Source organism: Ostrinia furnacalis, unplaced genomic scaffold (assembly GCF_004193835.3).
Source record: "Ostrinia furnacalis isolate ACB-3 unplaced genomic scaffold, ASM419383v2 OfSCF2306, whole genome shotgun sequence".
Lineage (NCBI taxonomy): Eukaryota > Metazoa > Arthropoda > Insecta > Lepidoptera > Crambidae > Ostrinia > Ostrinia furnacalis.
Genome location: NW_021132545.1, coordinates 253,983 through 268,676, shown reverse-complemented (window position 1 = coordinate 268,676; position 14,694 = coordinate 253,983). Strand labels below are relative to the sequence as shown.

General features: G+C 35.7%; 2 protein-coding genes across 7 annotated transcripts in view; one reads left to right on the top strand and one right to left on the bottom strand.

Moving 5' to 3' along the window:
* Positions 1 to 1,405: 1,405 nt before the first annotated feature.
* Positions 1,406 to 5,984, bottom strand: LOC114355008 (uncharacterized). Of its 2 annotated transcripts, none has more exons than XM_028307655.1 (9): positions 5,825 to 5,984; positions 5,131 to 5,215; positions 4,864 to 5,031; positions 4,321 to 4,472; positions 3,719 to 3,915; positions 3,490 to 3,567; positions 2,914 to 3,058; positions 2,136 to 2,349; positions 1,406 to 1,519 (listed from the first exon to the last, which is right to left on the bottom strand). In XM_028307655.1, the coding sequence occupies exons 2-8, from the start codon at positions 5,208 to 5,210 to the stop codon at positions 2,138 to 2,140; spliced, it is 1,032 nt and encodes a 343-aa protein (XP_028163456.1). In that variant the 5' UTR covers positions 5,211 to 5,215; positions 5,825 to 5,984; the 3' UTR covers positions 1,406 to 1,519; positions 2,136 to 2,137. The 2 variants fall into 2 exon arrangements, with proteins under 2 accessions (XP_028163456.1, XP_028163455.1); XM_028307654.1 differs by having other exon boundaries at positions 5,131 to 5,229; positions 5,777 to 5,849.
* A 1,455-nt stretch (positions 5,985 to 7,439) lies between these two features.
* Positions 7,440 to 14,694, top strand: part of corn (microtubule-binding protein cornetto) — a 52,828-nt gene continuing 45,573 nt past the window's right edge. For all 5 annotated transcript variants that reach the window (XM_028307637.1, XM_028307635.1, XM_028307636.1 and 2 more), the window contains exon 1: positions 7,440 to 7,636. The gene's annotated coding sequence lies outside the window, so the exon portion shown is untranslated. The remainder of the gene's footprint in view (positions 7,637 to 14,694) is intronic.

Genomic DNA, 14,694 nt, shown 5'->3' with positions numbered 1-14,694 from the left:
ACTCTTAAATTTTCGTATTTAAAGGCAGCATAATAGACAATTATATTGTGTGGGAATAGAAAATGCTTTTTATAAAGAAGTTTATATTTAATAATACTGTAGGAAAACTACATTGTTTGTTAACACGACTTAAATCTAATTTAACACTTATTTATTATTCTAGTTCATTAAACATAATGCAACTTCTAACCGCTTTAAAACCAAAACAAGTGCAATAACAATGAATGATTGATCACTGCTGTTGATGGAAAAAATAAAATGTTGTTTGTTTAGTGAAAAAAGAAACCGTTTTACTTTCTATGAATAAATTATGTTGTAATAATAATAATATCATCATTTCATTAAAAGGAATACTATTTCTGCGAAAACAATAATTAAGAAATAACATTAAAATTTGTAACCAATTTTTCATTTTATAGCCATGTGTAATGTGCGTTCCGACTATCTCAACAATAGTAAGTTTAAACAAATGTAAATTACTAATAAAAACATTAATAGATCAAACACATAATAAATTGTATTGAACAACCGCATAAGGCACTCGGGAAGACACAAGTCTAAAATATCTATTGTCTAAGGCACTTTTTCATTAGGCTTAAAAACTATAAAACGTATTGCTATACTTTATTAATATCGTTAAATAAAAGAAATATCATTTAAGCAATTCTTTTGCGCCTGAGTGTGGAAAGCCGTATCAACTCCCGTAGTGGCATTCCGTCATCATAATACTAGCAGGCGTTAGTGACAATACGCCAAGTAAGATTAAAAATTCCTCACTGTCCTTCTAAGTAAGCTGCAAAGAGTGTAAGAAGGCGTCTGCAGTTTCGGAATCATTCAGCATCAAGGTAGCGCTGCTCTATGCCCAAGATTTCCATTATTTTCTATTGTCTCATTCTGAACTGGCACTAAATGGGTTAACAAAAGTATATTACGCTCACGCTACGTCACTATACCACAAACTATACTCGTCGCAGTTATAGAGTGCCGCCATGAGGTTTAGGAGCCCTCTGTAGCATTCACCGCGGCTTACAAGAAACAGTGCCGCGTCGAGGTAGCGTTGAACTGCGCCCAAACTATTTTCGCATTCGGCACTGGCACTAGATGAATTAACAAAAGTATATTCTCACGCGCCGTCACTATACTCGTCGCACTCTTTATAATGAGCAGCCACGAGGTTCAAAAGACCCCTATAACATCCACCGCGGCTTACACGGAACAGAGCCGCATCGAGATAGCGTTGAACAGCGCCCAAACTATTGTCGCATTTGGCACTGGCACTACATTATTAACGAAAGTATACTCTCACGCGCCGTCACTAGATGAATTAACAAAAGTATATTCTCACGCGCCGTCACTATACTCGTCACAATCCTTGTAGTAAGCTGCCACTAGGTTTAAAAGACCCCTATAACATCCACCGCGGCTTACACGGAACAGAGCCGCATCGAGGTAGCGTTGAACTGCGCCCAAACTATTTTCGCATTCGGCACTGGCACTAGATGAATTAACAAAAGTATACCCACCAAAAACATTCTGTAAAAAACTAGCCAAGTCTCGATGGAGCTGCTTGTTTATCTCTAAAAAGAATCAACGAAATGCAAATTACACAACATTCAACTTAATCGACGACTTTCTCTAGAAAGGAAAAAAATCTGGACACCGCTTGCTAGTGCTAGCGCCATCTAGCGGTGAGCGATACAGGCGAACACCACGGGGCCGGAGTAGTATTGATTATGAATGTGGTTACTCCAGATCTTCGATTTTCCTAGTTTTTATAGTTTTCCCTTTATGTGGCCATTAAACCCTAACTCTGTACCAAATTTCAGCCCTCTGAGTTAATGGGAAGTACTAGTTCTATTTTGATGATCATCAGTGAGTGAGTGAGTGAGTGAGTGTCGTAAATGCGAAACTTTGCTTTCGCTTAACTTCGGAACTAAATGACCTACAGACTTGAAATTTTGGATTTAAAGTATGTGATTATAGCTTACTAGATGACGAAAATTTCTGCGTTCTGGTCTTATCCAGAGGTTCTCAAATAGGGGCCTGAAAATGCGGCGAAATGGTTCCAGTAAAGGATGGTACGGCAGTGTTTGCTTCGCGCTCGACTTGGCGGGGGCACTGCCGTGCCCCCAGATTCTCACGCGCCGTCACTATACTCGTCACAGTCCTTGTAGTAAGCTGCCACGAGGTTCAAAAGACCCCTATAACATCCACCGCGGCTTACACGGAACAAAGCCGCATCGAGGTAGCGTTGAACTGCGCCCGCGCACGCACCGGGCCCGGCGCCGGAGCAGAGGTCACGTGATGCGTTACATAGCGTCACCGCCTGCCGCCATATACGTGTGGTCACTGTTGACAATTAAAACTAATATTAGACGAACATTCTCAAGGGGCATTGACCTTATTTTCTAGTTAGCCTCAAGTCATTTTAGTCTCAACTGAAGGAGCAAGACCTTCTCTATACATATTATTAGAGGCATAAGGAGCACTTAGGGAACACTTCTTGTTCTGGTTGGATTGGGGCGGCCTGATATCCACATATTGTCGTCTTACATCTACGGAAAGAATGCGAGTGGTCCTATTCTATGCTGCTGAAATTATATTTCTCTTAAGGCCGCTTTCACATTAGGACGTGAGAAGTGCGACAGCAGCGCGGCACCGGCGTTTTTATAATGTAAAGGCAGGCATCCGCTGTCATATAGTATGAAATTAACAGCAGCTCGTCTGTTGCGCGTTTGTCGCGCTGCTAAAGTCGCCTAAATGTGAAAGCGCTATAATGAACTTCTGAGGTCTGAAAGTCGTCGTGACTGTCATTTAGCTCCCGTATTTGGAAATCAATCTTCAAGCTCTTGTTGCTTTCTCTTAATGTTATTTGCTACAGCCTCAGCTCCACCACCACCTACAAATACTCACAGAAGTGCTGCATATCGAGGTCACAGTGCTGCGTGAGCTGCTGCAGGCAGGCGGCGTCAGGCAGCGCCACGCCCTCACCGGCCACCAGCAGCGAACCCGGCGCCGTCGCGCTCAACACCAACTCGGCGATCTCCGCTTGGAGGGACTGGCCAAAGAATATTATGTCAAATGTAGGGTAAAATAAAATAGACTTCACATTCAAGAGTTTAAAACCATAAAAGAGCGCACAACGGCTCAATCGAGGAATAAGTGAGCTGCCACACTAGCGGATTGCAAGCGTTTTCTAAGCGGAGTGGCGACCCGGCAAACACGAGGCGGAAACGTTGCACATTCACGACATGTTCGCCGCGGACATGCGGCGTGTTCGCTGCGTTGCCGCTCCGCTTTGAAAACGCTTGTAATCGCCAGTGTGGCAAAGCCTTATGTGCGACCTGATTGCCCTGCAAAACTAACAAACCATAATACATAGTTCAAAAAGCTATTTTATTATTACTATTGCCAAGGCCCGGGTACCAAGTTTATTTATGTAATAAATTTTACATCTATCAATTTGCTGTAAAAAGACTCATTATTTACCTGATGGTTATGTGGACCTGTTGACTGCTTCTTCAAGTCATCTCGTATCACATGAAGTTTGTATGCTGTTGGGATATGCTAAAACAAAACAAAAGAAAATTATATTAATTATTTTTGTGTAAAATGTAAATGCAGTACTAGCTCTACTTAGTTCAAGGGAACTTGGTAATTAGTGTGAATTCTAGAAGATATTTTAAAATAATTATAGATCACTAGGAAAAAGACTCACATTTGTGTCAGCAAGCATCAGTATTCTGTGGACATGGGCTTGATCTGTTGTATCTGGCGACAGGCGGTTCAAGCAATCCGGGTACATTTCTGCCAGGACTACACTGTTTTCTCCACCGAGGAGCGATTTGCTTTGTTCCTTCACAGCTAACTCATCCAGTTTGTCATAAATCATAGTAGCTACTTTCTGTTTTACACCTGAAACAGTTAATACACAATATAAATAAAAGATAATAGAAGATGGAAGAAAGAACATTTGTTATCCAACTCACCTTACTATTGTGACAATGTTAGCATGAAAAACAGTAAAATATTAGGAAGTTGTTTAATTACAGCCTAAATAATACTAATTTAGCAGACCTAACTGAAATAATAAACTATTTTGTTGTGAATTAGGCCTTGTCCAGGAGGGCGAATTGGCCGCGAATGTCTTCGCGCGAACGCGAGCGTATGTTGCGTCAATTCGCGCGTGTCTTGTGGACGCAATGAAGGTATTGGCTGCTAGTACTCGTATCTCGCTAACGCGCATAGGATTCGCGGCGATTGGCCTTCCTGGACAAGGCCTTAAACCTTATTGCCGAGTTTTATTTTTATTTTACTTACCAAAATACTCAGCTGCATGATAGCAATCAGCATCCTCGCACCAGGCCAGCATCATCTGCAGGGCCTGCTGCAAGGAGCATTGCAAGCGCAGGAAAAAGGAGGATATTCGGACTGGCTGCCTCTTGCCACAGCCTTCGCAGTGCCATTGCACTCTGGAATCAATGTCAAATATAATGAGTGAATAATAGAGTAATATTGTAGCTCAATAGAAGATAATATATCTTGTGTAATAATACCTCCAAATTAATTTTGTTATTTAAAAATGGCCAGCTTTCGGCCAGGGTTGCCATGTGTATTTATTTATTTATTTTATTTTATTTATTATTCATTATTGAGCAATTACATATTTGATCCAAATAGCTATTTCTAATAATAATCTATCTCTCTATTCATTACTCTCAAAGATACCAGGTTGCTGTTTAAATAAATTATTAAATGGTATTAAGTTTGCCATTTGTACCACTTTTTTGTGTGTGCAATAAAGATTTTAAATAAATAAATAAATGTGTCAAACAATATAGTTCAAAATAGTTTTTCAGTTACCTGTCTATAACCCTTGCTGCTTTACACACTATTTGGCAGTCTGGCTTGTTCGAAGGACACCTGACTGAACTGGGTAGAAGCCCAAAAGTTTGAAGTCTCTCAACTATCTGACTCTCAAGGTTTTTATTTCCAGACGAACCAGTCAGCTCAGTGAAGAGTTGCAAATTCCTAAAATAATAAATGCACCAGTTTTAATCAAGTCTTCTTATGAAGTGTAAGTTACATAATTATGCTGTTAATATTAAACAAAATAAATTATTCACTAACCCCTTGCTAGTTGGAAATGGCACGATATCAATATCATTTATCTTTGAGCTGCCATCATTCGTAGTTGAATCAGCTTCCATTGTACCTTTTTCATTAGAACTTTAAAAAATTACTAAAATTTGTTTGATGAGGCTAACCAAAGCAGAGATGGGCAATAACTTTTTGTTTTTATTATATACTAGCTGACCCGGCGAACTTTGTTCCGCCTTAATGGCAATAAATAAGCAGACTTTTTTTTAATTTCGAACGGGATAAAAAGTATCCTATGTCCTTCTCCTGGCTCTAAACTACCTCCCTGACAATTTTCAGCTAAATCGGTTCAGCCGTTCTTGAGTTATAAGTGGTGTAACTAACACGACTTTCTTTTATATATATAGAACTAGCTGACCCGGCGAACTTTGTTCCGCCTTAATGGCAATAAATAAGCAGGCTTTTTTTTAAATTTCAACGGGATAAAAAGTATCCTATGTCCTTCTCCTGGCTCTAAACTACCTCCCTGGCAATTTTCAGCTAAATCGGTTCAGCCGTTCTTGAGTTATAAGTGGAGTAACTAACACGACTTTCTTTTATATATATAGATATACAATTGCACGCAATTTATAATTAAGTGCCAAAACTACGAATTCTATCAATAACTTTCATTTACTTTTAACTTGTGTAACTTTTATTTTGAAAGAAAAATTGGAAAACTTGCAAAAAACAACATCCGAGAACAATCAACAACGTTTTTTGACATTTTTTGTCATTTTTTTGCCTGGCCTGACATGACAGATGTAGGGATGTTGATCCAATCCGATACATTATATGTCGATACAATGGAAAATCATGATCCACTCAATATTTTTTTCGTTTCATCAACATAAAATAGTATTCGCCCCGTTGGTAGATAGAGATGGGTAGTGGGTAAAAACCCATTTCACCCGATTGGGTTAAAACTGGGTGATTTGGGTAAAAACCCGGTTTTTACCCATTATCACCCATTCTGGTGGGTGAAAACAAAAATAGAGTTTTTTAAAGTGAGAAGTGGTATTTGTTGCTAAGGGGGCGTTCTAGTGTTACGTAATGCAATCTGGGGGGAGAGGAGGTCTTGAAAAACGTTACAATGCCTTACAGTGGCGGAAGGGCGGTTCGATTTCAAGTTTTTAAGCAGAAGTACTTTGTAGTTGGTGTTGTTATTTGTAACTTTATACCGTAATGTCATTAAAGAGAGAGTTTGGCATCTTTGGCATCCTCCCCCCCTCCCCCTCTATGTCCTTGCCATGATCACAAATTATGGTGTTCCTACTAAATTTCTTCTAAATCGGTTCAACGATTCTTGAAATAACACCATTTTATAAAATAATTGGTCACATCATCATAACGTGTTCAATTTTACGATTTGGCCACGATGTAAATGCATATTAGTGTTAAATTTGACTTATTACTTATTAATCAATAAACTTAAATGAGAAAAATTCAATAAAAATAAAGAAAAGATACCAATTGAAATAATTATAAAGTTATTTGTTTTCACCCGGTGTAAACACCCACGGGTGGAATGAAACGGGTTTTTATTGGGTTTTTACCCTCATGTGGGTTTTTACCCGGGTGGAAACCCATCTCTATTGGTAGATCGATACACATACATAGATATTTTTTTGTAATATAACTAATGTTAATTTAGTTTAATGTAGATTTTGTATGATCTGAATGATCATACAAAATCTACCGTCTTTTACGCATCCGGCATCATTACACATATTTTAAAGCTCTTACTCTTAACAGATTAGGTTGAGGTTATAACACTTTGTGTAAAGTGTGTTTGATATTAAAATTCGAATTTCACCGTCTTTTATTTATTCCTACTTACACTATCTACTCGATTCGATAGTAAATCAATCAAGTATCGTTACACTAATCATGTGGTTCAACTCAGAATCGATTCAGAGTATCGATACATAGTATCCGAATCGAACATCCGTTTTTAGATCCGTACAATCGAGCGTACAGAGCATTTTTTTTATTCATCTGGTGTGGAATAAGCTATGGTCAACGACTAAGTATGTATTCTGCCTAATAATTGTTTGACTTCCTTCCTACTCTACTCTATCGATATCGATATCTTCTTTCAATTAATTGTTTGTAAAATTAATCCATTCCCAGATTAACATAATTTACTACATAAATTGCATTGCTGAAAGACCACATCCTAATACAAATTAATTATTTAAATAAAAGCACCTATATTCATTAATGCCGTTGCCTATAATTATTGTTGACTTGACATTTGTTATTTGACATTCTTTTTTTTTTAAGTGTCAAAAGTTGATTGGCGTGGTAGTAGCAGGTTGAGTGTAGCGTAGTGTGTAAAATTGATTTCTTTTATTTGTTATGAATTGATAAGAGTATTATTTATTGATGATTTTCATCCCTAAAAAACAATTAAATAATATCATAGTGAAATATATTTGACACTTTAGTTCTTGTTGTTCAACTCTTCGATTTCTACAACTGGCGGTGTTAGCAGGTGTGTATTTTTCGCTGTAATTTCTTTAATTATTACCGCTAATTACCGATAATTAAACACTTGAGTTTTATTATTTGTGAAGTTTATTCATTAATCATTTAGGTTGAAAGTATTAAATTTTTTTAAGTGACACATGTATCCTATAGTCTTTTTCACCTAAGATGATCCGTATGACGTTTCGAGTTTGAAAGATTTAGAGATGTCACATAACTAAACCATAGCGATTTATCTATCGATTTTTTTCGGAGAGTTAGTAAAACCTACTTTTAGAGAAATATTTTGTATAGGTGTTATTTAGCAAAAAGCATGTTTTTTTTTAATTACAAATATTATTGTAACAATTTTTTATTGATAATGTTCAAATTTCATGGTTCGTGTTCAAAAAAACGATTCCTAAAAAGTACTGGTTCTGTTTCTTTAAATTAAAAACTATTAATTTATTTTCAATGCGTTTATTAAAGTCAATAATCGAAAAGTATAGTTGATTTTTGTGATGTTTTTAATAACTAAGTATTCACTGCCATCGATTAATGAACCGCGGAAATAATCGATTTTATTATACAAGAAATACCCCAGCACTAAATCTATTCCGTTTCACACATTGCGTACATTAAATAAAAAATGTTTTTACATCGTATTTAATTAAAATATAACCAATAGACTCACATTTTACTATATATTTCAAGACAAGTAGTTAATTTTTTTTTATTATATTGCTAATAAAATACAAATATTTTTTCAAAAATATTCTGCATATGTAGTATGCGTAATATGGATAACCTTGAAGTGTCATACGGATCATCTTACGTGAAAAAGACTATAGTAATTTGGTTAAAGGTAGGTGATTGTAGGAAGGTAGGTCCATAACATTAGTGTACAATTACATTCTTGGAAAGTCTGCATTTATAATATCATTTCACATGTTTCAATTTTGTTGGAATGAACAGTAAGTACGAACTATGAATTTTAGATTATTTATTTTAAAAAACTTACTTACTCTGGCAAACTTCAATATCTAACAGGTTGGAATCAAACACTAGTGGTGCCTAACACACAATGTTTATTTAGTTACGAGAATCATTACTAATTTTTACAATTTTCCTTTTATGCTGTATGCCGATATTCCAGACAACATGCGAAAGTCATGTCTCGCACTGATCAGCTCTCACAGCATACAAAGAAAGAAAGATTTTATTTTATTTAGTCCTTACACTACAACATTACTTTATGTACTTATACATATAGTTTGTTTAATTTGAACCAAAATATACAAGAGGTTAATACAATGCTTTTTCACAACACATTCTTCCTACACATAAATCAATTCAAAGACCACTTGAATTCCATTTTCACATTAATTTGACTAAAAACAATTTATTTACACATTTTTTAATTGATTTTTGAAGTATATAAATTCACCATGTCCTTATTACTTGTGTAGGGGAACCTGTTGAACCTTGGACAGAGTTGTACCTAAAACAATTGTATATATTTTTTAAATTATGCGGTTTTATGAAAAGTTGTCTAGGGTATTACATACGTCATTTGTCAACGTTAACGTGAAGTTAGCTAAGATTCGCCGACGCCGTGCAAGTACAAGAAAAAATGGTAATTTAATATTTTACACTGACGCAGTGAGATTTTGGAGGTTTACTTCATGTCAATTTATGAAAAATGTTGCATGTTTGACAAAACGGTTATAGTTAGAACATAATCTTTATATATCTAGCTACTAGACGATATGAGTTTCAGATCCTAAGCTCAAATGGAAGTGGGTTTATTATGCTTATTAAGTGAAGTAGTCGTAATGTTGTACCTTGACCACCCAACTAGCGATGTACCTTGGTCACTGATTTTCATTATGTTTTAATGAGAATTTTATTGTAATAAAAAAAACATATTATACTGTTATAGAAACAATGCCCCGAAGACCTCAAAATAGCAATTTAAAGTCTGTTTTTGATATATATATTTTTAATTTCTAATGTTTTTTAAATTTACGTTTAATGTATCTTCATATGACTTTTTTAACATTATTTTTGTTGATAAAGCGGTTTTAATAGATATTTTGCTAGAATTTATGTTAAATGATAAGAAATAAAAAAAACTAGATTGCAAGTTAAAGCCACTCCAGCGCGTATTTTGTCCTACACGACATAACATATCAACATTCACCAAAATTTTCTAGAAAAAATGTTGAATATTGTCATATTTTTGTTGATTGTGTAAGGCTAAACATGGACTGGAGAGCCGGCTTAAACTTAAGTGATTTGTTGCCAAAAATTTGTGAAAAATAATTAGTACAAAAAATATGGATGAGGATCTTTTTTAAAAAATACTTTTACCTAGATATTGTTGCTAATAACTGTAATAATTGGTATTTCAAATAATAATTTAACAGAAAATTAACATATTGAAGCGAATATAAGCATTTATTTAAATTTAAATAGGTACAACGTACACGGTCCAAGGTACATCTGGTTTGTTGTACCTAGGACAGTTTTCCCTTTTTTTTTCTAGCAGCTAGTATGCCCAAATTTTTAAAATTATACACAATTTTATGAATGAATTATGTAGCTAATTAAATGATCTTTAAATATAACTGCACTAGACAAGTTTAACTATCACCATTATTTTTCAAAAAATCAAAATTCGAAAAACTGGCCTAAGTACAACAGGTTCCCCTACTCTTCTGAGGAATCATATTCACAGGAACAAATTATCATAAAAATTGAAGTGATTGTTAACAATTGCAGTTATTTTTCCTAGTCCTCTTGCTACTCAGCAATAATGTAGTTTAACATCTGTTTTTATTAACTTCAAAGATTTTTCATAGTATTTTAGAAGGGTTTTTAAGTGGCCTTTGTAGTAGTCCCTTGCCCTTAGTAGTGGTCTTTAGTCCAATGAGGTAACTGTAAATAATAAAGTGCATTTGCAACCAAATTCCTTAATAATGTTTATCAGATTTTGATGCAGTCATGAGCGTCAGCTATGCTGACTAGGAAGTCGTAACGCTCGTAACCGGGCGGCTTCGGCGGCGAAGTGCTACTGGAGCGTTGGTAAAATATTAAGTTTAAAATACATACACATTTCTCGTGTAATTTCCGCGTGGCGTGCGTGATTAAGGGCAATAGTTTGGCCAGTGACGCAACATACGTATTTTAGGCGCAAAAGAACGCATTTCGACCGTAACGGTCGCGCTGAAATGCAAAACGGCTCTGTAATGGCGCCGAAGTTTAAATTTGATTTATAACTGCTCGGCATTCGTATAAGTCAGACGTTAATTGGTCACGTGTATCCTTTTTTCATGCGCGAGCAGTATTGCTGAAAGACTGAAGGAAATATGTGTCTTATACCTATATGATAAATGAATGAGATGGACAAAATGTGTCGAAATTGCACATAATTCAGTTGAACTATTGATATCCTATGTTACCGAGCCGCCAGTCAAGGTATAGCAACAGCATAGGTACTAGAAGAAGTAAGAAGAAATACCTAGTTACATACCTACCTTTCAAAGCCATCAACAGGACGTCTAAACGGCAAAAGTTAAGGTTTTCTTCAAGTTTCTAAAATTTTACCACCATTGTTTCTAAATTAGGCTTGATTGCATCTTAAGACAGTTGCGTGGGTGACCAAACTGTTCATGAAGTGACTCAACTGTGGGCCATTACGGCGAGATGTAGTACGTACGCGAGAGATATTTCAATTTTACTGCAAAATCGTTGTCTGTCCTCACTTTCCCCTAAAATGGAACGATGCAATTAATTCGGTGTTCACAAATCAACCGTAAATATACGCGCGCCTCCCTACACACACATAAAGTTGTTGTCAATTTTTTCGCTACTAAAAGGGGCACATTCTTGTTTATACTAGGACCATACCGGCCTGGTGCGTCTTCTACTTTTAGAAACAAGTAAATTGGTCGGTTTTTCAATTGACCAGAGGTGGAATTGTGTAAAGTAATCGTAATCATTTGACAAGAATCGAACCCGGGAATGAGTCGCTTATTGATTAACTGTGCTACTATTATAATTTATGAATAACGAAATTTTGATTCTTGTCAGCATAAGAGAATGACTCGACTCGCCTTTTTGTGTGGATAGCAACACATTTATTGATCAAACATAATAAAGAACTTACTTCAGTAATACATTATTATTCGCCCAAAAGATAGATTTTATTACGAAACATATTGATTTTAATATTTTCTGTAATCTTTTGTTTTGATTTAGCAGTCTATAATGGCTATGTTGTAAAACAAACGCTGTTCTGTTTTATTTTTCAATGGTCTCATCTAATTTACTGTTGCTAATTCGGATGTTATAATTAACATCACGTGACGTCTCGTGTCCTTTCTGTGCCATTTAAATGGCCATTAGAAACTTGGTTCAGCTTCAACCGGTCTTATTTTAATGGTAAATATCCTTATTTTCCTCTGACCTTGGTACGCTAATGCGAAAAACGAGTCAAACAACACGCCATCCGACTTTGAAACAATTTTACCTGAAAGAATTGTATCGTGTCTTCTAGTCATCAGTGAAGCTTTATGACAAATATTTTTACTTCGGTCCCATTTTGCACGTAAAACAATCAAGAATAGTACAATACGTAAGTTTATTTATCTTTCTCTGTCGCCAAAATGCTAAAATAATGCACATAATACTACTTAATTTGGTAAAATACAATTTTGTCCGAAATAATGATTGGTGCTCTAGATTTTATCGAAAGTAGCAATGAACTTATTACATGAGTTGGTTACATAATTGTTGTAAGTATTTTTTGGTTCATTAATTTGGCCTACCTATACCATTGGGTGTTACAGATAAACCCAGCAAAATGACATAAATTATGCCACTCTCAGTATTGTTTTATAATTACTAAATGAAGGGAAACCGGAATATATTAAGATTTTATAAGACTTTTCAAGCAATTTTCGCCTTTCTCGGCCCAACATTTCCTGCTAATGTCCCACATCAGCCCGACGCCTCACGGCTGTCGACCTGGATTTATGACTTATTGTTAGAAACTGTAATATTTATAGGGCCTTCGCTCTTAATCAACGCCTACCGCGACATTTCCCTACGCGGAACACTCAAGACAGCTTTCTATTGTTTCTTAGTAAACTTTACAACATACAGTCGGTTCGAATTTAACTTTATTTATTTTGACCGCGATTCTTCGTGTATTTTCAGAGCCAAAGTTGTTTTTCTCGTTTACGTTTCGAGTAGTACGTTTTATGCGGGTTATAATTTCGTGTAAATTTTGTTTGTTGGCCTTGATTACATAGTTGTACTCAAATAATCGTTTTAATACAGTAGCAACAATCAGCATTGAATCGCACAAATCACGCACGTTAACATTGTGTGTGCAACTTACGAATTCTTAGCCGAAATCCGTCACGAAATGCTTTAGAGCACTTTTTGTGTCAAGTTAAATTTAATCCATCAGTTTTTAATTGAAAATTAATTTATCTAATTGCTTTTAAGTAACGGGCTGCTAAGATTGTTAAAAACATTCGCTCTCTCGAGATAGACAGGCGATCGTTCATAGGAAATGCTGAGTGCTCGAACGTAAATAGACTTGTGTTTTGTCGATTTGTTCGGCTGTCCTGTCGCCTGAAAGCAGGGTTGCTAAGGCTCTCATTGAACGAAACGAAGCTCAAAAATGTAATTATGTATTCAAAGTCAAGCTTAGATTCAAACACAATTGGCTGAACTTAAATTATTATAATAGACTCAATCTCGTTTTTAATGAAAACTCTTTATGAGTGGTCTTGTAATGTATCTGTTGGTAGATATTATGTTGCCTTACAAACAAAGCTCAAAGACCAACTTTGTATTGGAGAGTGTAGACACATAGAGTGCTATCTGAGCTGTCAACCCTCGCTGGAAGCGTAGCTATGTGCGGAACGCGGAGTCGGTCGCCGATGTTATAATTAGCGGAGCCCTTTCTGTCTTGTTTCGGGCCTGAAGTTCCTTCTGCAGCGCGTTTCGCGGAACTAATGTTCGCATATACCTACCTATCTACCGAAGAATTTATAAGATGAATTTGTAATCTCACCTATAAAAGTTTTGTAGTAGTCCTTTACTTTAGGACTCTACATAGGTTATTTTGAGATATCTAGCAATGTAGCAAGAATATTCACCTTAAACATCGCATTTCCTATAAAACCTCTAACTGTGTGATTTCACTTTTAGGGATTTGTTTCACCAAGAGCTTTCAGTTAAAGATTCGACTTGCATTTTAGAACACAAAGCCACACAGAAATTTAGATATTTTTAGCGTAGTGACAAACTTGGGCGGTGAAGTGTTAAATGTTAATTAACTGCAAACATTTTAATAGGATATTTCCCAAAACCTGTGTATGTAAATAGATGTTATATTTTTGGTCATGTACACATTAATTTATACGCTTTTGTTTATCTTTGGCATTAGATGAGTCTATGAAGTAATGTTTCTAAAATAATGAAATGTGTAGGATAAGATGTAAAAAAAAGAAAAGCCATTCAATTAAATGTACACTATTGTTCCAGAAATCTTAGCGATGCGTGTGTTGACAAACTGCGATGAATAAACCAGTGTTCATGAATAAATGTAAACACACAACAAATGGCCAATACTAATTAATGAGCCAAATGCTGAAATAAACAACGAGGTGAATGCACTTTGCTAATATTCCTGTGGCTGGTGTTTACTAATCCATCTGTTTGACATTGGCAATGACAAATGTCCATGGACGCAATAGCCGCATGAACATGTTAGTTGAATAATAAAATTGTTTACTCTAATTCACACTCAAATAGACAGAGAAGAGACCCAAACTGCAAAAAAACTACGGTTTTTCCTTTTTTATACACATTCTAGGAGAGGATCATAACAGTTTTTCTATCCTTTTTGAAGATCTTGAAATTGGCTTAAAAAGTTTGTTAACACCAATAAAGTGTAAACTATCATTAAAATTTTATTTGAGCATCGTGTTTGTAAATTGAAACTCAATATACCTACGTAAATTGAACGTAACTCTTAGAGAAAGTCGAAGACCTCATCCAAACGTC

Coding starts and splice junctions, on each gene's coding strand:
- LOC114355008 (XM_028307655.1), bottom strand. CDS start 5,210: ATGGAAGCTGATTCAACTACGAATGATGGCAGCTCAAAGATAAATGAT. Junction 5,032..5,130: donor CCATTTCCAACTAGCAAGGG/GTTAGTGAATAA, acceptor TTATTATTTTAG/GAATTTGCAACTCTTCACTG. Junction 3,059..3,489: donor CAGGTCCACATAACCATCAG/GTAAATAATGAG, acceptor TTCTTTGGCCAG/TCCCTCCAAGCGGAGATCGC.